Source organism: Pelmatolapia mariae, linkage group LG10_11, assembly GCF_036321145.2.
Source record: "Pelmatolapia mariae isolate MD_Pm_ZW linkage group LG10_11, Pm_UMD_F_2, whole genome shotgun sequence".
Lineage (NCBI taxonomy): Eukaryota > Metazoa > Chordata > Actinopteri > Cichliformes > Cichlidae > Pelmatolapia > Pelmatolapia mariae.
The window spans coordinates 72,050,945-72,076,579 of NC_086236.1; the positions used below are offsets into that span (position 1 = coordinate 72,050,945).

The 25,635-nt window shown below is 40.8% G+C and overlaps 1 protein-coding gene across 2 annotated transcripts in view; it reads right to left on the reverse strand.

The window, feature by feature from the left end:
- gabbr1a (gamma-aminobutyric acid (GABA) B receptor, 1a) overlaps positions 1–25,635 on the reverse strand; it is a 126,351-nt gene that overhangs the window by 12,681 nt on the left and 88,035 nt on the right. For both annotated transcript variants that reach the window (XM_063486344.1, XM_063486345.1), the window contains 5 exons: positions 17,704–17,854; positions 11,771–11,903; positions 6,795–6,911; positions 5,435–5,545; positions 1,291–1,384 (listed from right to left, as the gene is read on the reverse strand). In XM_063486344.1, the coding sequence (XP_063342414.1) occupies positions 1,291–1,384; positions 5,435–5,545; positions 6,795–6,911; positions 11,771–11,903; positions 17,704–17,854 (606 nt within the window). The remainder of the gene's footprint in view (positions 1–1,290; positions 1,385–5,434; positions 5,546–6,794; positions 6,912–11,770; positions 11,904–17,703; positions 17,855–25,635) is intronic.

A 25,635-nucleotide genomic window follows, 5' to 3' on the forward strand; every position in this document is an offset into this window, starting at 1 on the left:
TTGTGTTGCATTGTGGGAGCTACAAGAGCCGTTTTTGGCGATATCGAGACCTTTTCTACCACAGAAAGATCTTTCTTTTTTAGCTATGCAAGCTAGCTTGAGGTACAAGGGTAGCCTCTTCTTGGTCAATCACATTTTGAATGACTGAATAATTCTACTCCAATTTGGATGAATTTAATGGAATTTGGTATAATCATGAAGGCTGGGCGAATAAACTGAATGTCTTTGGTTTTCCTGCCTTCTGGTCTGTAGACCTGTGTGACTGAGACCTAAAAACATGAAACAAAAAAGTCCCAGACAAGCCTTAAACTTCATACTGCTGTATGAAAGCCATGGGATCATGCCAACCATCAACTCATGTTTTCTTATGAGGACTTTAAACGATTAGTTGGGCTTTCTCACCTGGTAAAATTGTATCATGACGCAGTACGGTTTATGGTGGAAAGTGTCACTAGTACTCTGTGTGTTAAAATGTGACAACAGTGTGAGAGTGAGACAGCTTTGGACTCTCTGGGGATGTCAACATATGAAGAGACTTGCAGAAGTCAATCAATCACCAGCTACACAACGATAAAGGCCTTTAGTCCCCCGGTCTTATTTTAGTTTGTGTCTCAAATACATTTTATGTATGTTTAATGCAAAATAACTGAGATATTTATGGATGTTTTACAAATTTTGGGCTCATGCTGACTTAACACCAAGTGCTGGTGATAAATTCAATGTGGCCTTTGAGGGGTAAAAACACTGCACAGGTGTAAAGTCAAAAATGTTGATACAATAGATACTGAAGAGAAAAATATGCTGGATACAAAGAAATCCAGTCAGAGTCAGAGAGAAAAGAGAATCGGTGACTGAGTAAAATTCAACACATATTCAGACTGTCCATTGTTTCTTTATACCGCCTGATATTAAAGCACCATCTTTTCTTCCCAGAGAAGGGAAATGCTATGGGGCAATGGCCCAGTTTGTGACCCACATTATTTGAATTTCAGCACCATTATACTTTCATAAGAGCTGCCACACTAAGAAAGATAGCAGCGAGACAGACAGAGAGAGGGACTGCGTGGGCCGACAAAAAGCAAAGAGGGAGTAAAGCAGGAGAGAAAAGAGGACTCAAATGTAAGGGGCGGCGGGGGCTGAGGGATACAAGGGCTGTGATATGAGACCTGTTAAATTCTGAGTGAGCGGCAGTGACGTGTGTGCGCATATGTCCGCATGTGACAAAGATACTCAAAACCAGAGGAGGGCGAAGCAGAATAGGGAGACAGATTGTTAAGAGAGGACAGATACCGAGCCACGTGTTCATCTTCTTTGAGCTGCAGTGCTCCAGCAGGGGCTGAATCAGGACATCCAAATCTTCTTTAGGGGCCTCCTTAGTGAACTTCTACTCACACGGCAGACAATGGAAAAGGAAAGAGGGATGGAAGGATGAGAGTGAGAAAGGGAAAGGGAGCGAGAAGACAGAGAGGGGGAGATAATAAGAAACTATGAAACAGTAGCATGGGCAAAATTGCACAGTAAGTATAAGCCTCGGCGACCGATCCCCTCGGGTAAATAGGTCCTTCCCGACAGGCAGATATAGATCACTGAATTATCAGACATCCAATAAATATGAAATATGAGCATTTTAAAAGTCCATCAAATGTAAGATTTGACTGTAATTACATCCACTGTGGTGCAGGTTTGTAAATCGCTTGCTCCCGACTGAGGACGAAAGTGCTTAATGAGTATGTTTGCGTGCATTTGAGTATCCTGGTGTTCTCGTCTTAATCCGATTTGGACTGTATTCAGGACATAAAATTTAAATGGAAGACTGTCCGAAGACACAATAATAACATCTGTGTCTCGATTCCTGAACACTGACATTCATTTTCTACTAAATGAGGCTAAAGAGATAAACTCAGTTTGCTTTTGCTGTGTGGGTCACCACCCTGTCTCAGCACAAACACAATTCCTAATCTGCAAGACACGGACTGCATATGAAAGATGAATTTAGAGATCATGATCGCTGATTTGTGAACTCTGCATTTGAATTCCTCAAAGTTGGTGCTTTCCCCTTTGCCATGTTTATCAGAGCAGCCAGGAGTGACCATGCTAGATGCTATTAAAATAAAAAAAAATATTCAAATGGCGCCAACACTAAAACATGTCTGTGACTCTATTATTAGCTGAGTTGAAGACTACCGGCTAGTAGCATCTCCTATCACTCAAAATGTACATCATATGTCCGCATGTCTTAGTGATCTTTAATAATAAGAATCTACAGGGCTCATTTTGCGTGCTGCTTGGAGCTAGTCTCAAGCGACACTTTGAGGGACTGCTTTCTCATTTTTGGCATCACTGTCTTGGCTTTGCTTTTTGGCTACAGAAGCTGCTGCTTGGTGCAACACCCACAAACAATGACAATGAGAAAGAGAGGCAAAATGTGGAGGGAAGGACGCTGCAACCTTGCACTAATGACTTCATTTGCAACCAGAGTTTGCACAGCTGTAACCGTGGGTGGAGACAAGGTATCAAGGACAAGGTATTATTATGCATGTAGGTGCAGAAGACAAACAGCTAGAAGCTAATAACCTTTGTCTAGAAAACAGTTAGCATCAAGCTAGCTCTTTGACAATGAAGGACATACCAGAAGCCGGTTGGGCTACTGTGCTGACTTTTGGGCATCTCCAATGCAAAATGATGGTAACTATTTCAGTTATATTTTGGCTTTACTTTTGTACTTTGGGATGAGAGCTGGTGAGCTGTCCATTTGTATATACAGTCTATGGCAACACTACAAAAACCCATTGTAACTCGTGTCAAAGGTTCCCTGTGGTGAGGACACAAATGAGGACTAACATGAGAATTTAGGGCTGTGCGCAGGTTTTAGAAAGAACGTTCTGTCTCTGTTTGTCTGGATACGAGCTATTCCTGCTGCTCCGGCTTGTCTTGGTCACTTCCGTTTTTTCCTACACAGACAAAATCATCTCTTACTCAGTTTCAACATCCCTGCTCTCATCCACTCCAATCTCCTACCTTCATCTGTCGCTCTGCTCTGTGATGTTTCATCTCATTGGAGTCTAACCAAAATAACTTTAATTTGCATGCTCACGTTTCCGCAATAAATTTTGGTCTTATCTTCCAAATGATCTCTTCCTCTTGAAATGCAGATCATTTCGTGGAGTAGAAACTGTGAAGTGGTAAAAAGAAGCGGAGGAGAGCACTTGCAATTTTCCCATCATTGGAGTGGTTTCAAATCAGAATTTTCATGTTAGCAGTGATTTACCTGCGTGCGTTTTCGTTTTATGAAAGGGGTGACTCACAGTGACAAACACACACTGCAGTTTCTCTGTTTTACAGCGTATGTTGCCCCAGTGTTTTTACTCGCCGCAGCTCTCAAAGCATTGTTTTCAGCTGCAGCAGGCAGCCGTTTTTAGCAAGAAAGCTGCAAAAGCCCACTGTGCACAGTTAGTAACTAGCTAGTGAATATAGTAGCTCATTTAGCAGCCAAAGAGCCAGATATTTCTCTCAGGGGTTAGTAGAGAATAAAAAGAGACCTAAAAGAAATTCAATTGGTTACCAGAAAGCTTGTTATGCCACTATTTGTTTGGAAATAAGGTAAAACTTGAATATAGATTTTTTTTAAAAATGCCAGTTATTGGACTTTCATTTTAATAGATTTCAAATCAAAGCAAACAGCCAAACTGTCCTCATCTAATATCTCTTCAAGCTGGTGTGGACAAGCAAGTATCACATCATCCATTATCAATGTCTTCTGAGCTCAAAGTGAGTTCAGCAATGTTTCATTTCCCACTGTGACATGTCAAAATGGCTCATTATGATATTAAAAAACACAAAACATGGAAGCATCAACTGAATTTGGACACTAAGGGGATAAAAAGCAGCAAAAGAATATGTAGCCTTCTCTTTAGGCTGCGGGTTTTCCAGCGTTCCCTCTCTATGTTGAACTTTAACTTTGGTCAGCTACATATTTTAAGGAATATCCCTCAGTTTTTAGTTGCTAACTTCAACACAGACTGACTGACTGCTGTGTAGTGCTCAGCAGGTAACACAGAGCACCTTAATGGGAGGTTTTTCTTCTCTGGAAATGATTGTCTGTGTTATTATTGAAAAGAATTTAAAAGAGGTTTAAAAAGTAGATTAAAAAGATTAAAAAATAAAGATGGGTATTCGGTTACCCGCAGTCTTACAAATGACCAGCAGGGGGAGCCTCCCGTGGTTTCGATAAGAAGTCAGCTTGTGCAGAAATTTGTGGAAAAACGACCTTTCTGCCATGTTGGTTACATTTACGTTTGTTTATACATTAATAAAAACTTTGCTGCTGAGCTTATGGTCACGCACAGGTTTCAAGTTTTGTTTCATAAAAAATTGTAAATTCATTTAGAGTAAAATAAATACAAACTTTGGTTGCTTTAGAGGAAGCTGCTATGTGAGAGTGCAGTGTTTCTAAGTCAGAGTCATAACGCTCGTGTCAAGGATTCAAAATAACTACTGTATGATGTTACAGGCACCACATCTATTTCTCTATATACTCTGTAGTGAAAAGAAATACTCCATATCCCTTCACTACAGGAAAAAAAAGATTTTTTTTCTAAACTGTAAGAGCTGAAAATGAGCAAGCCTGAAGATTCAAACAGATAAAACCATTTTTTTAAATATACTAATGGTGTGTTTAAAGTACCATTACAATTTAATGGAAGCCGTTGGTATGAAGAAACAAAGCATGATGGGTTACCCAATCACAAGCGCACAGTTATGATTCTTACAACACTTGAACAGCAGCTTAGCATCAATCGCACCGGCCTGCGTGGCCATTTTCTAAATTTATTGTTCATAATGTGAGCGTAGTACAAGACCACAGCAACGGCAGCAATACTTTACTTTGTAGTAAGTGTATGCAAAACAGCAAAACGGCATGCTGCTCATCATTTAGAGTATGAAGAATTAAATGGGTCCAAGTTTTTAGTCCTTTTTGAGTAAAGGTGGTTAAAACATACGATCCTACAGAGAGGCAGGGATAAACTTGCTCACAATAGAGATGCCGCAGGGTAACCTGTGCTTTTAACAAACTTCAAGCACAGATCAACATATAACGGCTACATCTGGCTGCTCCCTTATTCAGCAGGTAGCTGAGCCTGTTTGATGCCCTCCCTGGTGTAACTCCCAAAGGATTTGCATCTCCTCCTGGGATAAATATATAAAAGTCCTAAATATCAGTGTTCCAGTGCTACTGCTCATCTGCGCTTAAACATGATATTTATCCCTGGTTCAAACTGTGCTCTTTGAGTCAAGATGAATCCAAATGAAAGAACAATTCTTCAGTCGCGACCGAGCGTCTCATTACTGCGTTTCTGACTGATGGCTGTGGCTGCACGGTCTGTGCAAACGGGCGGTGACACACAAATGATCTCATCTGTCTCTAGTACTCTACCTCCTTAGTAATGTGCAGAGGATCCACAATCTGCCAGATCATGAGTGACAGGAAGTCGATAGCCAGCAGCACCCCAACCGTTGCGTAGAGTTTCCACGGCTCCAAGTGTTGCTGTGTGAGTCGGAGACAGAGACACACAAACAGAAACACAAGAGTCATCACTATCCAAGGGCATCACGAGCTGGTCCGCAAACAAAGACAAACTACCAGGACAAATAATGCGACAGGCGTCCTTGTGATTTCTGGATGACTGGGCACGAATTGTCTCTCCGAATGTGTGTCTTGACAGAGTGTGTGTTTTCAGAAGCAGCAGGAGTTTGTGTGCGGCTACAGAGCCCGTATTTGCACCTGAAATCATCGTTTATACAAACTGAGATGACACTGCTTTCGTGTGGAAGCGAGCGCTATCAATTCTATTATTCTTTACTTGAGCTATAATGGAAGCAATAAAGCCGTAACCGAAAAACAAGCAACAAAAATGAGCTTTCCCACTTTGCTCCCTCCTCTCTTTCCACTCTCCAGGTTTTTTTTTAACTTTAGCCATGCTGGCTTACACGCAGCACCTCCAACATTGTAACAGCCATTCAAGCGTGGAACAACCAAAACTGAAGAATAAAATAAAGAAGAAAACACATTACACAGTCCTGGGCCGCCTCTTCACTTGAGTTGCATGAAAAATGACTTGAAAAGCGCCCATTCTCCCCTCCATTTGTGAAAGTTTCTTTAAATACTCTCACTGAGCTCTCTGGCAAATTGCCCTTCTGTGGACAGGAAGAGAGCTGAAAGTCAACCTGATTCGTTGTGCTTTGGCTCAAATAATAAAGCCCCGAAGGCTGGATTTCTGCATCAAACTTTAATACTCATCCATATTCATAAATATTCCATAAATGGCTTAATCTCTTATTCTTCTGATTAGGTCTTAGAAATTCCCACAACACATCACAGACTGGCAATATCTTACTGGCTGCAGGATACACTATCTTTAAAGAGGGTGAAAACTAACACACACACAGAACTAAATACAAACTCTGCTTCAGCATGCAAACAAATGTGATGACGAGGGAATCGGGAGTTCAGACTCTTTCTTCTCCATGTGTGCTTTACGTGTACAGTATCTGTATCAGTGTGTGTCAAACCCTTATCCTTGCTCTCTGCTAGTGGATGATGCAACGCTCGCCCCTCAGAAGCTTATGTTACTACGAAGGCTGCAAAGTTTTTTTTAAAGAACTTTTTTATCAGCCGGCGCCACACACGCTGCGTGGTCTATGCCCGCCATCCCATCCTTTCTCTGCTCTCCGGAGACGGCCGAGAGGCTAATCCCCACCGCCCTCGATTCCTCTCCGCCTCCCCTCCTGCTCACCTTCTTCTTCTCCTTCTTCTCGTCCTTCTTGGTGAAGAGGGTGTGGACCCACCAGATCTTGGTGAACATGCTGCCGTACGCCAGGCTAAAGCCGAGGCCGAGGAGCCACAGGCGGAACTGCAGGAGAGGAGAGAGGAGCAAAAGTGGAGTAGAGAAGGATTAGGCTTGAGGAGAGGATTTTCATTTTAAAATACCTTTATTCAAGGATACGGCAAAGTTTGGACATGTTTACTCATTCACAGGTTTTTCATTACTTTTAGATTTTATACACTTTAAGAAAAGCTATTAAGCAGCACATTTGGATTATATCACAAGTTAAAAAGAAAAAAACTTCAAAGAGATTCTTTGAAGCAGCCAATTTTTAGTGTAATCTTTGCACTCTTCAGTCTCTTAACTAGCTTAATGAACGTTTCCAAACAGAAGTTTTCATACATCGACCACTTATTGACTGCTCTTCCTTCACTCTGCGCTTCAGTTCATCCCAAAACATCTCAGCTGGGTTTAGGTCGGTAATGGTGGAGGTCATGGGATCTGATGCCGCTTGACATTTTTGAGATAATCACCTCAGAATTATAATCAAACTAGTCCTTTTTCACATAGTACTTAAAGGAAATAGTCCCACTTACTTTGAGAGCGTTACTTTATTTATATTTGTCTATTTTAGTTATTCACGCTGACACAACCGAGTATCACGCAGATTTTGTACTCGGGAAAGCTTAAGGACTAATAAGGCTAATGTCAGATCCAGATGCACCAGGCCTTTTAGGTTTCCATAATGTATGAACAGCTCAAACAGCCCTCACTGAGCCTACAGTTGCTGTTTTTGTTCATTCTTCTGCTTTCAGAGTAATGATGCTTCCATCCAGCTCAAACCAGAGAGGTCAGTGTGCCTCTGCAGGGTGCTGTGGTAGCCACGCTGGATAAGAGTTGCCTTTAATTGTGAATGAATCTCCAGCAGTGTTGAGAGGAAAGCCCCCTACACCATCACTGCTCCTCCTGCATGCTTCACAGAGCTATTTATGCAGATATCGGCTCAGTTTTACTGCGTCCCTCAAACACAAAATACTTTTCTACAATATTTCAGAACCGTTATATTGAAAGATGATCGTTTCCACTTGCCACTGTTAAAATTCGGGGATTTGAACTTCCATTGTGGGACAGCTTCACTACTCCATGTGCATTGACGGAATAACCTATAGCCATGGTATCTCTAGCATAGCATAGAGCAGCTTAAACACTATGGCCAGTATTAAACTTACCAACTAAAAAGCACCTCGAGGAGACTACTGTTGAGATCTTTTGCTTATATAAATAAAACTGGATTGAATTAAAGCACTAAATAAAATGATGACAAATTTTCTGTATTTGCATCTTTCATACATGGAGATCGGTGCATTTGTGCTGCATGGGGACGTTTGAGTTAAGTGATGTTTGTTAATTCCAACACGGCCATTATTAAATAACAACAAAACAAACAAAATTTTTATCTTAATGGAAAGAAAATCCCATTAAGGTGGTATATGGCTCTGTGTTTTCATTCTTTAAAATCCAACACATCCACAATAGGAGGAGAGGGATGAGTTAGCAAGAGGAGAGTAGCAGAGAGGGTGAGATGAACAAAAGAAAAAAGGAGAATGAGAGAATGGGGGTAGACAGACACACTGATAGATATATAAGGGGAGAGTAAAGTATGGGGCGCAAAAAAGATAGATGACAAGGTGAGATGCAGAGAGCGGGCAATAGTAGGGGAGAGATAATATGAATCCCAAGAGATGGCGAGATTGCAGGAACAGAAAAAAGGAGAAGAAGGTCAGAGGCAGAGTGCAAGAGAGAGGCAGAACAAAGCATGAGAGGGAATAACTGGACAGGGACAAAGAGCAGAGAAGCGACAGAAATGGAAATCTCCCCCTGCTACACAAAGGCTTGACATGGGTGACAGAGACATACTCCCACTCCTCATTAGCGCTGGGATCCCATCGTCTGTGCCATCCCGACACCCAGAAAGTCACGGCCGCAACAACGAATGCCAAAATCATTTCAAACGCTTAATGAATTTTGACAGTGTTTAAACTTTGGTCGTCTTTCATGCGCTAAATAAGCACGATCAAAACCCTGAGCTGACTGCTGTCTGGTTTGCAGGTGTGTGCGTGCCACAGGCAACGAATATCACAGCTGTCCGTGCGTCATGACACCTAAATGTGGGCTTGCTTAAAGTAGACACACGATTTCACAGAAGGGTAGAGCTTTACTAAACCTGACAGCTGTATCTGAAAAGTGCAAAAACATAAGCAAATCTGTTAAACAAATGCATATAAACAATCCTGATTTGAGAGCTCATGCAGCTGGACCAGTCACTTCCAATTCATGCTTCCAGAAACTATGTAAAACTTTCCAAAGATAGTGTCCTGGAAGATCTGGGACTGAAACTATATCTATGTAATGCACTTCACTGTGTGTACGCGGCAACATGACAGCTTTAATTAAATGCTGAAACAAGAGGGGGAAAAAGCTATTTAAACAAAAATATCACATACACACCCAAAGAGCACTTTATTAGTCCACTTGCACTGTATAACAAAAACTGTCTTCTGGATAAAAAGTGTTTGTTTTTTTTTCCTTGATCCTCAAAGACAGAGAAAATACCTGCAGGCCATTTAATTAGTTACACCTTGCTGGTAACAGGTTGGTTTTAATTCTTCATGGCATTGATTCAACAAGCGAGCCTGAAATATTCCTCTGAGGTTTTGGACCAAACTGACATGACAGCATCACACAGTTAAAGCAGATTTGTTGGCTGCACATCCATGATGTGAATCTCCTGTTCCACCACATCACAAAGGTGCTCTATTGCATTGACTGGATCGATCTGGTGACTGCTTCCCCAGTAAGAAAATATTAGCACACCTTTACACCACCAACAGCCTGAACTGTTGATACAACACCGAATGGATCCATGCTTTCATGTTGTTTTTACCAAATTCTGAAACTACCTTCTCAGACCAAGCGACGGTTTTCCACTATGAAGCTTGTACGCAAGATTAATGCAGATCTGTAATCACTCATCTGCTGCTAGTCTATTATTTAAATCACTTCCACTTTCCCACGCTGTCAAACTCGGTGCTGACATCATTGCTCTAGCCCAATCATCTTCTTGCTACCTTGTTCTCAGCCTCTGCTGTGCGTGCTTTAAATCTCAGCGCTCTTCTGTCATCTTCCCTCTCCTACTCCCTCAGGAGACTCAGAAAAGCAGGACTCTCCACACTTCACCTCACAACTTTCTACAGAGGCACCATTGAAAACATCCTGACACAAGGTTTTACAGCTTGGTTTGGCAGCTGCAAGTCCTACGAGAAGCGTTAACTTAATAGGATTGTTAAGACTGCCAGGAGGATTGTTGGTGCCCCTCTCTCATCACTGGAGGAGATCTACAAACAGCGCTGCATACGCAGAGCTATCTCCATCATCAGAGACCCCCACCACCCCTCCCATGCCCGGTTCTCCCTCCTGCCATCTGGCAAGGGGTACGGGAGCATCAGCTGCAGAACCACCAGGATGCTGGAAGGGTTCTTTGCACAAGCCATGAGGCTGATAAATGGACTGTCCCCTGTTCTATTCGATGTGTTGTGCATTCAGAGATGCTCTTCCACGTAACTTGATTGTAGCGATTTGAGTCTACGTTGCCTTCCTATCAGCTCCAAGGAGTCTGGCCATTCTCCTCTGACCTCTGGCATCATCAAGGCATTTTCACCCAGAGAACTGCTGCTCACTGAGTTTTCTCTTTTTCAGAACATTTTGTAAACCTTACAGATGTTATGTGGGAAAATCCCCGTAGATCAGCAGTTTGTGAAACACAGACCAGTCCATCTGGCACCAACAACCTTTCTGATGCTCAGTCTGAACTTCAGCAGGTCACCTTGGCTATGCACTGCTGCCACATGATTGGCTTATTAGATATTTGTCTTAATGAACAGTTAAACAGGTGTACCAAATAAAGTGGCCGTGTCCTGACCCTACTAACCTACTAACTAGTTTCACATTGTTATCAACATACAGAATTAAAATATTCTAAAACCAAACGCTCAAAAGTTTTTCATAAATTAAGCACACCAACTAATTTTTATGCTAGCAGGGTGATGTGATGTCATCAGGGTGTTCGATTAAACATAGCATCCCAGCTGAATTTTGTTTTTATTGATTGTTGATTGTTTTTTATTCTGTCCATACGTTTATCACCTGTTCCTCTATTGATGTCTCTGACTGAAGGAGGTGAGACTCGGTTCATTTTGTGAGGAAGATGAGTAATTTTTTTTCCTTTTTAACGAGAACACACAGGGCCTGAAGAAAAAAACACTTCATGTTGGTTTCACTTTTCACTCCCCCCTGAGTACATCCCCTGGAAAAGTATCACACATTAAAATAGAATTTCACTCACCAAAAATAGAGCACATTCTTGGAAGGTCTGTTATTAAAATTACACGCACGGCAACCCAAATTACTGGTCTGCTCTAAAAAGAAGCAACAATGCAAAACACCGTAAAACGTTTCAATTCTGCAACTCCAGTGAGCTGAGGAGAAGTGTAACAGCTTCTAGAGGAAACATCGATCCGTCTGTCAAAGCACACGTGAACTTTAAGCCTTAATAAAAGGAACATTAAAAATATATATCCCCTGCACCCCTCGCACATACAGTTATGAAGCTGTAAATTAACTATACAGTCCTAAGCTACTTTTGTGCACTTCTGATATAAAGTTGGGCATTTAAAGTCCATGAGGATTGTTTTACTTTTGGAGCCACTCGAGAACGTTTTTGGCCTCATTTTTCAGTCCAATATTTTGCCTTGTTGATGCTTATCAAGTTCTCAGCTATTGGTATCACATCACTAGAAAAATATATTTGTAGCTACAATAACACGATTACTCCTCTACACTTCTGGCTCTTACTTGCCCTTCCCTCCCTGTGTCTTTTTCTCTGTTACCTGGCAGACGACGGGGAACTGAGACTTCTGGACGTGGTGACCATCAATCCCCAGCGGGAACACAGCAGCGAGCGCCATCATGCAGCCCACCGCTGTCATGTTGTTCAGGTAGGGCTGTGAGTTCTGGATGTACCTGAAATTGTAACAGATTCACACATGAACACAAATAAAGAGAAAAAAAAACACAATAAGAAAAAACATGTTTCAGCTTAAAGGTAGATTCAATGAATTTGTAAGCAGGTGGTAATTGTTTTGTTGCAAGCTCCAAGAAAGCTCATCTTTTTTTTGTTTTGTTTTTAAATGTAGGTTGTTTTTTTTAATTAAAATGTTATCATCCTGATTTGCTTGTTTGGACGGTCTCCTGGCGTGTTCATCACACTGAGAAAAAAAAGGTCCAAATATAGAAACACTCTTCCTCCCCGGGCATCTCCTTTGATGTGTGATTGGCACTCATTAGTCTAATTAGTGCTGACAGAAGGCGACGTCCTATCTTCTGTGAGCAGTGCAGGAGGACAATTTCAGGTGAGGCACATTTTTTCACCGTAAAGCCACAAAAAAAAGGTTATTTGTTGTGTGCAGTGCATTAGATGGATAAAATACAGGAAAAATCATTAGTCTGCTTTGTAGAGGTTTTTATCACAAACACACAAACACAAAAGGTCAGCTTTTTTTTTTTTGCTGTATCTTCACAGGAAAGATTGCCAAAGAGAGAATGACTCACTTCCTAGGGATCACAGATACCTGTAAAAATCTAACAGTTGAGTACTGTCTGATTTATTTGAGGGGATTTAATTCAATAACCATAAAACCGTAAAACGGAGTTTAACGTTTGCCACAGTAGCAAACATTCCCCGTGGAGGTGCACTATTTACCTCTCTTTCATGAATTAAACACTTTTTATTGCCAGTGTGTGAACAGACTGTTCAGCTTAAAAACTCAGAGCTTCCCTCCACAGCATGGCTTTTGTCCCGTCTTCCTCCCCTCGCCCCCAACCGGTCACGGCAGACGGCTGCCCATCTCTGAGCCTGGTTCAGCTGGATGTTTCTTCCTGTTAAAAGGGAGTTTTTCCTTCCCACTGTTGCCAAGTGCTTGCTCAAAAGGGGTTGTTTGATTGATGGGGTTTTCTTTGTATTACTGTAGGGTCTTGTACCTTACAAGACAAAGTGCATTAACCTCCTAAGACCCAAACTCTTTCATGACATGCATTTTTAATTTCTCTTTGCTATTTCGGCTGATTGGGACCTGATGAATGTAAAAACAAAGAATTATCTTTTTATCTAATTTTGCACTCCAAGGGCCTGATATCCACATATGAGCACATTCGTTTTAAATTTTGATAGAACAGTGGCAGTATAATGTCCTCGTAAGTGGAAATCAGGCCCTTGTAGAGCAAAATTTAGTATTGTGGTCTAGACAACCCAAAATGTGATGTCCACATGTGTAGATGCCAGGTCCTAGGAGGTTAAGGCGACTGCTGTTGTGCTTTGGTGCTACATAATAATTTAACTGAATTAAAAAGGTTCTCTTCGTCACCTCCATAAGCCTGTGGACTAACTCATTCCTCACTGGGGTTTCTATACATGTAATTTGATTATCAGAATTCTTATGGAAGCAGTACATGTGTACTTTGTAGTGCATCTGAGGCTGGATTTACCTAATTTTAAGACCTGCTAAGGACCACATGACTTTTATTATGGCCTGGTATGAAAAACCTGGAGTATTTTCTTTTCACCAATTCTGCATTTGTTGGTTTCCCAGTTATACAACATACATGGCATCCAGTAGTCAATATAAAACAGTGGAGCCTAAAAGAGTAGGATAGTGTCATCGGTGCTAGCACACACACTGCATGTAAGCATAAGCTGCATACAAATGCAGGCAACACTGCTGAATACGACTAATAATAATAGTTTTCTGGAAGCTGCACAGTGTCTTTAAGCTCTTCGTGGTCTACATCCTGCTTTGAAAAATCAGATGAAAGTTTTGCCTCTGCACTGCTGCTGCAGCAGTCATATTTAAAAACGATAGTGAGTGTAAGAGAAGAGACAGGAGCTAAATGGACAATCAAGAAGAAAAAATAGGCACAGTGATTTCTCTCTGTTCAAGACAATGTGTTTATTTAAATTCCTCCAGGGACCTTCTCAGCATTATAATGTTCCCAAGAAGAGATTTAGTTTCAATTTAAGAGTTTTTAATATATTCTGGTCAGGCTACCGATCTCCTGCAGCAGAGTGTGCACGTTTGACTGTTTTATCCCATTGACCTGCCCTTGCACATCCCCGGGGGGCCGCACTGCTTATTTACTGCACAGCTCCACACTCATGTAGAGCGTATACAAACATACATTCACATGTACACTCTCTGACTCGCTAACGAATGCTAGAACATCTGAAGTAACCTTTCAGTCTGTTATATACCATTGACGTATGACGTGCTGCGGGGGTTATTCTCTGACATGAAGTGTTGCTTTCTCCTTTTATTATGCACAGTGTTGAACTGCTGCTTTGAATTATGATTGATTGAGGCCAGTGTTGGAAGAAAAACTGTCATTTTTTTCCCCTTCTGTGCTCGATTTTTATCTCTGCATGACTGCTCTCACACGATAACAGTATGTGATGTATGTGACACCAGGGAGCATAAATATATAGATCAGAAGCATTAGAGTGCTGCACAGCCTGCTGTCAGTCACCACAATTTGGTTTCTGTATCATGCGCTAATGCAAAATTACCCATTTAATGAGTCAGTATGACTTTGTTGTTTGCTTAAAAAAAAGCCTGTGCCAACCAGAAGTGGGACAGAACTAATGAAACAAATATCCAGGGTTTCAGGATGCAAATCCCTTACAAGAAATGTTAACCACTAATCAAATATAAGTATTTTTCCTCTTGCCTGTAGTGCTGTGTTTCCCAGTATTGGAGATCGTGTAGCGATGTCTGCCTTCCGATGAATGTAATGGAAATAAATTGTATTTGCCTTGTGGTGCTCAGAGCAAGAAAACATTGAAAATCAGTAGCTATTCAGTCTCTTTCCTGAAAGCAGAATCAGTTCGTTGGACGATGTTTGAAAGGTTCCAGAAAATACAGTAATGACTTTACTTCAGGTGAAAACTGTAAACTACCAAGTACATGACAACCTCACAACAGTAAGTTAGTGACACTGAAGTTATTGGAACATACACTATATATAAAAATGTGTGCAGCCACTGTGACACTCAGTCTGAGAATAAACTTTAATCTGACTGTATTTCAAAACCAAACATGACATGAGATGGATCTGACTGTGAGACCAAGGATGCAGGAAGCTCACTGGCTTACAGCGAGTGTAGCTCGGCTAATTCTCCTTCCTGACTCTAATAATTACCAAAATGTTATAAAATGTACTCCATGTTGATTTTTTATATCCTGAAAGTTGTGACTGAGCACATAAAGTCATCAGCCAAGTGTTTACTGAGGTCAAAGAGTCAATGAGCTGAGGGCTGTTCTCTCTCAGACATCGATTCTACTGGAAGCTTTTTTCAGCCAGCGTGGAATACATGAAAAAGAATGCAGGTTTAAGGCGCTTCAGCTTTAAGACCTATGTCCTTTAAACTATCTTACACTATCATTTTGTCCAAGCTCTGAATGCTTTGCACCTTTATTTGAAGCAACAGAAATAAAGCATGGCAAATACTACACCCATGTTTATAAGATGGCCTCTTTGGTTCTGTTTTTTTTTTCTCGTAACAAATATTGCTTGAAGCCAGTACAGGGTGTTTCAGGAATGAAGATGTTAACTCTACATGTAAGTGCCTCCACGGGATTCTCATGGCTGATCACATAAAGTCCATTTTGACTGCTCAGATTAAAGATGCACATCTAAATGGTCCGAAACAGAAAAGAAAAGAGTCCATGTGATCTGTGCTGTTCACACCACTCTGCATTTGGGAAGGCTGGACTAGTGTAATTCCTTATTATCCAGTGGTCCTAGAAGCTGAATTGAAAGAGAGATTATACGTCTCGTTTATTAGCTTCTCTTTATTGGCTCAATGTTAAATTGAATTCCTTCTCCTCGTGCTCAAAGTGCTGAATGATTAGCCAACATCATAACTTCATAGTACCATTTTATCCTAATAGAGCACTTTGCTCTCAGACTGCAGGCCTACTTGTGTTCTTAGAGTTCCTCAAATTAAAATAGGAGGCAGCGCCTTCAGTTTCCAGGTCCCTCTCCTGTGCAACCGGCTCCCAGTTTGGTGGATCAGGTGACCCTGAACCATCCTTTAGTCATGCCGCTAGATGAATGCGCTTCAGGGGGACTTCCCATGATGCGCTCACTCCCCAGGTGTTTATATGGCATTATTGCAGCTCATGTTTGTTGTTTGTGGTTTTTGTACGCTCTAAAATTCAGCTCAGTGAAAAAACCCAGATCTGAGTCACTTTTTCCTGCTCTATAAATGCAGCTGAAGAGCAAACATCTGTTTCTCCGTTTGAGGTGAACCAAATTAACTACAGGTGTGAAATCACCTGGAAGGTCAAACATTTGCTGAACTTTATTGTAGCTGCAGCTGAGACATCGAAAGGTCAGACGTGTCGGATTCAGTTCGTTGGATTTCTCGTCTGTGATTGCTTTTGACTCTTTTGTTGTTTTAAGGTGGATTGATTTTGTAGTTTTGTCTCCTAACAAGGCAGCTGGTGCAAAGCTGTTTTGTGAAAACATCTTACTGAATATATTTGATTTGATCTGACTCACACTGTTTTGGCTGCTGAAAGCAGCCCGTGGTGAAATTGTGTTTGAAATATAATCAAAGGTGGAGGAGGGCCTGATTGGCACACTCGAGTCAGCCAGAGATCCTCAGAAGAACAAACCTCTCCAGCTTTCCAAAGAAAAAAATAAATAAGTAAATCTCCTGATAAGCTTGTGGACTTGTGGGACTGTAAATCACTTTGACCCAGGTCAAACACAAAAATACTATGTTAAAGAGACCTCAGAGATATCCTCCACTGGCTCCACAGACATGTATTAAGCTCATAAATCCTAGTTCAAAAGGCAGTTTTTTTTAAAACTGAATTTATTTGCATTTGCTCTAAAGCCATGTTTAAGCTGTGACAATGAAACCAGCAGCAAGATCGCAAAAAAAGCCATGCCCAAACCACTAACTTTGCAAACTGGAGACACAGCATGCCATTCATTTACATTAACCTCAAAGGAGAAGAAGATCTCTGAGAATTATTTTGAGCTCTGTTTTAAATCCAAGAAAAACTCAAAGTCACGCTTGGAGTGCAAACACAGTGAGTGATGAGGTCTCCGTGAGCAGCAGGAGGTTGTTACAAGATCTGATTTCCACTGACTTCACAGATTTTTATCCAAACAGATGACTTTTGTGTAACAAAGCTGTCTCTTGAATCTTTGAGACATGACTCTGTCGGTCCTCATTAGTTTCGGCTGTTTGACCATTTCATCTGTAACTCCATCTTAAAAGGAAGATTTTCCTTGCGTGACTTAACCACAGCTAATTTCAAGATCCAAAGATTGTGGCATTAACAGTCTTTAAAATCTAAAAACAATTAAGTCAAGCAAGAAAACAAAATAATTACTACACTTGAAAAGCTGACACTATAACATTTTGGATTTATTTAAAAATCTGCACTAATTAAGTCTCAAAATTGTTGGAGCATAATTTTTCTGTTGAGTTTTAGAGTAAAAATACAATTATTTAAAAATGTCTGGTGTGCTCACAAAGGCACTCATTTATATTCAAACACACTTTCACTGACACACACTTGAATCCAAAGTAAACAAGTAAAAGGCTTGTGCAGGAGAAGCAGCTTATACAATGACCTCTCCAAAAAAACTCAAGGCAAGATAAACAGAACGACAGTGAATGCAAAATAATAACCGAAGACTACGAGAGGAGAATATTTCAGGCTATGGGGACGTCGAGTGTTCGAGGACTCACCGGACGTTCCCGTTATAGATGTTGAAGGTTAGACAGACGATGCCGAGCAGGATGCCGAGGCCGGCGAAGACGGACACGGCTGCAAACAGCTTTTGAGACAGGTACCTGTATTCGTCAATCACCACTGTCCGATCGGCCGGAGGCCCAGCACCTGAACAGAGAGAAAGAAGAGAAATAAGGGGAGGGAAAATGCTTCTACTGCTCGGATACTCCCAACATCCCATTAATGAGACAATAACTTTTAAAGACCTCCTTTACTCACAGCTTTAAATAATTACCCTTGGCAACTGGGTGAGGGCCGCACTGGGTTGTACTGTCATCCAGAGCACTTTAAGGATGATGATACGATGTTCTTTATATGTTAGATGTAACTCTTTAACAACAGTTCATAAATATGTAGCTTAATACTTCTTTTAATACTTTTCACAGGCGGTTACATCCCAAAAAGCATTGATGGGAAAAACTTTAACCTTATAAAGACAAAAAGGTAATTGCTTATTTATTGTATAACTTCTGTAAAGATTTGTAGTTTGGTGTATTTACATGCTTGACTTTAAAGTAAAAAACTCTTACCAACAACTGTTTTTACACGACTCATCTGGACTTATTAAATGTTAACTACAGGTGTGGCTGCTTTGGCTGACAGGTTGCCATCTGCTCGACCTTACTTCTGCCAGTCTCACTTCCTGAACTGGACCTCTCCATTTTTCTGGTGTGGGTTGCCTTTTTGTGCATTTTTATTTTAATTATCACCTGCTAACCGACTGTCGAACTTTGGATAGTAAACTCCTGGAGTTGGCCCTTAGCCCCGCTCTCACCTCCCTTAATTATACTACGAGACTTCTTAAAACGTCTTTAGTCCAGTTTGGTGAACCTGCCACTGCACTAATTAGCAGGTATCTGTGTGCCAAATCTGCTGGTAGCCAAAACACCAATGTTGAAATGTCAAAATATGGAGTTCAGACGTGCCCATTTTTATATACAGTCTATAGCAAACAGTAGTATTTAAGGCAGCAAGGCTGTGTTTGAACGGACTCACATTACTGAACTAAAGCTCAGGAATCACCAAGTGCATAATGTGTCGTTTGATGACAAACCGGGAGTAAAATAAGACTTAGCTTAAAGTGGGATCCATTCATGTCTGATTCTGGTGTTTTCAGGGGTTTTACTTACAATTAGGAAAGATAATGTATGTTATATATAAACTGAATGTACAGATACAGGAACGACACTCAAGTTTATTTAGGTATACTGAGTATGATTTGTTTTATAAATCAAAAATACTTCAGTTCAATTAGACTGGATTATTCTGCCATCGTTTTCTGTAACAGTCTCTAATAAATTAGTGAGCTGAAAGGAAACTATGTTTGAGTTTGATTATTTTTGCTGGTTCCAGCTTCTTAAATGTGACGATTAGACATGTTTAGATGAAAGAGCCTTCTCTCATAATTTTGTGTCATTTTAAAGATTAAACAATGAGTCCATTAATCATGAAAACAGTCATTTGTTTAATTGGCTGGGAAATAACCACTCATTGCTATTCCACTGCCCTTCCTGCTTTTATTCTTTGAACATGACCAGTCAGTACCGGTGATGATTGCACAGTTCATTTCAATTTCAGATGCCCGACCAACAGAGACTTATTGTTTTATGTGTGCATCGGAGCAAATATCCTGGTTAAAAGCAAATCCACGCTTCCTTATATTTGCAACGGAGGCCAAAACAATGGCAACCAAATCAGCGGTTCTACACATCCTCACTAAAAATGAATGTCTCAATACACGACTGCACAAACTGCTCGAGCAGCATTAAGAATCTAATAATTAAAGTACCATTTACTGTTGTTAAGTAGAAGCCATAACTCCTGATAACTTTTTATAATGACACTGAAGCTTCTCAGGCTGATTCGATGCATTTTTAAAGACAATTTCTATTGCCTTTTTTATCTTTATTAGATTCAGTAGTTACAGATAAGGGTGAAAGAGAGCAGGAGAATAACTGTGATTCAACATTCAGTGTTAAAAGATTTGTTCCTGTGTCTACAACTGCATTTAGGTACATGAGTGCTTAAACACAAAATTACATTCAATAATGCAGCAGTATCTAAACTGAAGTATCATCTCTGCCTTCATGCTCACTCGCTCTCACAAACTGCTCCTTTGTTCTCTCTCTCTCTCTCTCTCTCTCTCTCTCTCTCTCCTTCTCTTATTTAAAGGAGTCTAGAAGCAGGCGAAATGTTTAAACATGAATAACATGAATCCTGAGTGTCTGATGGGCTTTTAAATAAAGTCAGAAAGCCATACTTAAATTAGGATGAAGCAGTTTAAAGTGCTACTGGTGAAACTTTGTCCAAATACGATGTAGCACGTCAGCATTCTGAAAACCTGACAGCACTTCATTCTTCCACAGCAGCAGAGGTGCACAGATGTTGCAGAGACTGATGATTCTGGTCAATAACATCATCATCAGTTGGAATAGTGACAACAGGGGCAGCAACAGGTAAAAAAATACCATGATAAGACAGCTTAAAGCTTTTAATGATACTTTTCTTTTTTTAAAGCATACATTATAAATTATAACCTCTACACAAAGAGCTGCATGGCAGCACGATGTTTAGCACTGCTGAAGCAAGAAGGTTCCTGGTTTAAATCCATCGTCTGGCCGAGGCCTTTCTCTGTGGAGTTAGCATGTTCTCGCTGCCTGACTTCCTCCCACAGTCCGACGTCATGCAGTTGGTGGCGTGATGCTTTTAAATTCCCCAGAGGTATGAATGTGCATGATTTTATTAAATTACAGTGTCAGTGTGAGGTAACGAGATTGTGTGTTTATAATTTATACTTTGAAAACATTTTTTTCCTCCGACACACCTGTCATTTTTGAACTAGTTGAATAATATTTTGAGCTAAATGCATTTTTCTAGATCAGGCCATAAAAACAGATCATTTCATCTGGAAGAAAATCATGGTGGCCACAATCTCAATATCTGTCCATCACTGAAAAACCCTGAAAAAAAACCCAAAACATGCTGCGTTTTCTTGGTCCACGACAGTCTTGGAAAAAAGACTCTCAGCCTCAAGCATGTCTCTTGGTGCTGATAGAAAAGTTCTTTCATTGTTCAAGTAGTCATGACTTGACATGCCATGTAATCCTATGTGCTACTGGTGAAAGGAGACCTGTGTGAATTCATGCAACAATCTCTAGGGCTAAAGAAGTGAATCTAATGTGGAAGTGCCAAAAACTGCAGTTCCTCTAATGGCCATTTGGCAATGGCACAAAATACAAGTCAGTCCCCATAGACATGCATGTTAAAATGCCCAACATTGCAGTATTGGAAATCACATACAGATAAACAGTTCTGGGGTGTTTGGATAGATTCCAGTTTTTAAATGAGTCAGTCCAGTTTTTAGATGGTCAGTGCACCGGACCTGTCAGACAAATTTGAACAGAAAATGTTGTGAAAAGGTTATCTTATCACATTTTCATTGTTTCATGGCCAAAATCATTCATAGTCTCAGTCAGAAACCATGGTTAACTTTCTAACATGCAGCACACCGTTTAAATCAAATATCATGATGATAAGAGCACCAAACGGCACTGACTTCATTAGACCAGCAACAAACACCTGTGAGTAACAGTGGAGGGCACAGAGGAGCTAGCATTTGCTCAGGAAACAGAGACGAGGAGAGGAGCGGGAGCCAGTGACAACAACAGAATGCCAATTAAATTCAAAATAATTTCTTGACGATCTTCACCAGTGCTTCGCTCGACCCAGTAACCACAGCTTCACTGCACCTGTGTGAGTGACTCAGTGTGACTTAGCGGGATTGAAGTGGAAAGTATGTCAGAGAAGTTGCCGCAACAGCAAGAAAAACGCTGCTAGCTGCGGTCGCGTTACTTAGTCATCCACAAAAAGGGGGAATGTGGGTGCAGTGAAGTAGTTACTGAAGGAGAAGAGAGCCACGATAAACAGCAAAGTGAGTTAGTAAGCCAGCTTTGGTCCAACTCTGCATCAAATCATTTGACAAACAATGTAAAATACAGTGAGATGCAGACCATCTAGGAAGTTTGTGTTTCAGTTGTGGTTGGTTAATTTCTTGTAGTTTCTCTCTAATTAGCTGTGCATGTCTGAGCGTTACATACATAAAAGCTAACCAAGCTCACTGGTGTTAGCTGATAGCTAGCACTCCACCCTCTCATCTAAATATTACACCATCTGGACTCAAAAAGTTCATCCAGTGTTGCCAACTCCTCAGTAAGTAAAATCGCTATTGGCTGTCCTAAAAGTCGCTAGAAGTCGCTAAATGACGTCATCGCCTAATTTGCATAATTGGTCATGCTAATGTAATTGTAACCTATGTTGTTGGAGAGAGAAATAACATCGTGGAAGAGACATAAAGTGAGTAAAAAACGTCCTAAATGCATTTAGAGTTTATTTAGAACTACAAATTAAATTTCTTTTAGCAATTATTGTTTTTTTTAATGTCACAATTCCAACCCTGCTCCTTTACCCGGGCTTGGACCGGCAAAAGTGACCCGAAATAGGCACTCTGGTGGAGTTACTGTGTGTGTGTGTGTTTATAAGTAGTTTTAAACCTTGTGATCCACAAAACAGCATAACAGGAAAAGAAGAACTGACTGCCTTACAGTCAGTGCGGGAGCAGCAGCTTCGCTCATGCGCGATTCATTTGCAGTTTGGACGCATAGGTGTGAACATCTTCTGCCCTGATAGCAGCTGGGGGAGGATCCTCCGCCCGTGAGCGCTTTGGAACGGGTGAGGTGCCCACGGCAGCACCCGCTGCTTGTTGAGAGTAAAAGCGATACGCGCTTTCAGGTCAAAAAGTCGTCATATATAAGTCTCCAACAACACCAGAAAAAGTCGCCAGATTTGTCGCTAGTCGCTTTTTAGAAAAAAAGTCGCTAAGGGGGTCTGAAAACTCGCTAAATATAGCGACAAAGTCGCTAAGTTGGCAACACTGAGTTCATCAAGTGCTACAGTGTGAAGTCCACCAACCAATGGGTTGACATCATTATGTCGACGTCCATCGTGTAAATAAAGTCTAAAGTGAAACTTGTGGCAGAAAAAAAAACATGTCCAGGTTCAAATTCAGAAAGAAATCCAGCCATTATTTAAAAAAATGACAGAAAGCCCAGCAGCACTGTCCCCAGTCAGGAGATTGATACCTCAAGAGGTCGGCTATTACGCTCCCCCTCCCTGTAAGAGTGTGAATAGGTGTGGTTACAGGTTATAAGTTCTTAGGGTAGTAGTGATAATGGATCTTTCAAGGAGACAGTTTAGAAAATAGAGTACTACATCTGAGTTTGTGCTCAGTCTGAGCTTTTACTGCCAGTGGAGCAGACACTGATACGTGATAGCGTCTCATTCTCGTGTGTACTCACCAGATTTTTCATGTAAATTTATGCCCTTTAAGCATTTTGTGATTTAGCTCTTCTTCAAGATGTAAAAGTTAATGGTGTTTTAAAAAGAAAAACTGATATAAAAGTCTGATAGACAGTATTTATCCTAAAATAAAGAGGGGATAACCAAGCTTCTAAGAAATAATCACTCTAGATGTTGAAAATGTCGAACCGCTGGAAAAGTGTGTCATTTTTATTTATTTCTTTTTATCCCTGGAGGAAGGACACGTCGGCTCTTGCTCTACTTTTTTCCACCTACAGCTCTATTCAGTTTTATTTATATGATACCAGTAGACAGTGATGCTTCTCTCTTTAGTATCTATTTTTTGGGGTTAATGGTCACACAGTGTCACATTCTGTCATGCCAGTTAACACAGTGTTTCCAGTAATGGGTTTCAATAGGAAGTATATTTGAAGCATGTATTTTGTCTAGAGAAAGTGGGTGTGTGTCAGCAAAGCTTTGAAAGACAACAACTGTATTTAAATCCAAACCAGCATCTTTTCCTGCACTGGTGTTAATGGCCAAGCAATCAATAACCTATGACAACGTGAAGGATCATGAACATCCCTCCAGCCCCTCTAATCTAAATCCAATCCAGAACATATTGATTTTACATATATGGACACAAATCAGAAGATGAAAGAGCAGATAGAGAAAGGTTGTGCTCAGATACATGAAATAATGTTTGACAAATCATGTTGAGGAAGAAAAATAAACAAGACTGATTATTTCACAAACTGCCTTCAGACCAAGTACCAAAAGAATACGTACCGACCGGTGACACTGTTATCAATGATCTGCCTTCTAATTTATATATGCATATGTGACCACACATCCATCTCAAACACATTAAGCAATGAAATAAATCAAAGATAGAATCTGTTTTGTTAGAATTTTACCTTCAAGATATAAAAATCATAAATGTGCAAAAGGGGCTACAGGGCCACTGCATAATGTTAGCTTATAACCAGATGTTATTGTTGTTCAGCTGGATTTTGTCAGCTGTCCAGAGTTGGGGGGTCGCAAGAATATTGGGAATAAATAAGTATGTTTTTCCATGTTAGAAACCTGACTTTACTTTTGAGGTTTGGGGTGAGGAGGAACAGGATGACGTGACATGAAGAGGATAAAACACGGGTGTAATACTTCATATGTTGAGTCTGAAGGCGCAGGGATGATTTTAAATGTCCCTATTTATGCGCTCCTATTTACTTTTAATGGATTAATTATGAGTTTATGAGAACGCATCAGTTTGCTGGAAGACAATTATACACTAATCTATGTATATTTATGAGTAGAATATCTGTTTTTTTACTTTATTAAATAACCACAAAAAATGACTGACTGCACATTTAAGGTTAAATGACTGTTTTCTGACCCTTTCATTAACCTCCTAAAACCTGCAGCGCGACATTCATTCACACCAACTTCAACACAAGAAAGCAGACTTCTCTTTTCTTTCTCGATCCAGCGATATCTGCCACGTGCAGCCAACTGAAACACACTGATTGTTTGAAAATGTGCCTTGGTATCCTAATTTAATCAAAGCCTCTCTCCTCCTTATGACAGTGATTTCTGCCCTTTGGAACAACTAGTAACACTTTAAATTTCTGACACGGTTGAACAGCATGCCGTGAAACACACAGCCACGAACCACTGATTTGTGCTTGAATGTGTGTTTCAGTAATTACCATACTGTAAAGTAATGTACTGAGCAAGAAGACAACTTTGTTAATTAAGAGTTGAAGCTTTAGGGTTTTATCGAGTGGACCAACGACCAAATTATTCATGCTTGTGTAGCTTTAAACCAGAAGAATTCCTCTGTGAGGAGAGTTCAAAGAGGGGCAGATGGACAGGGAGCCTCGTTTTACACTCAACAGCCTCTGACTATCTGTCTGCCTAAATCCGAGACTGCCTGCAGATGTGTGTGTGTGTGTGTGTGTGTGTTTGCGTGTGTGTGAGGATGCGAATTTAAGTCTAATTATTCACATGCATGCAGATCGATAGAGTAAGTATGAGAGAACATAGTGAAGAGGCTGCGTACGAGTGCCAGGGTGCATTTAGGCATGCACAGAGAGGGAAAAACAGAGGGAGACAGTGTGTGCGTTCATGTCAGAGGGGAAACAGGGCGGGAGTGTCAGCGCTGCATGAAGCTGATGTGTCAGATGTCAGAGGGAAGTGTCAGAGTGTCGTCCCCTTGGGGGTCGCAGAGTGTCAGAGAGCCAATCATGCTGTGTTTAGATGCTTGTCACTGCAGTCACATAGCCAGCTCGTGTCTGGTGACATCTGACTGAAGAATGACAATATAAGACAGTGTGCCAAGCTAAATTGAAGAGGTATGGCAGGAAAACCAGAGGACATAAAGGGTTTTATTTTTTTAAGTAGTTAGAAATCAATCTACTCAGTCGGCCATCTTCTCAGGCTCCTCCATGGAGATAATAAGGTGGCCCCAAGCCAGCCCGGACACATAATCTTTCACCTCACTTAGACATGCCCGAGTCACCTCTACACTACAA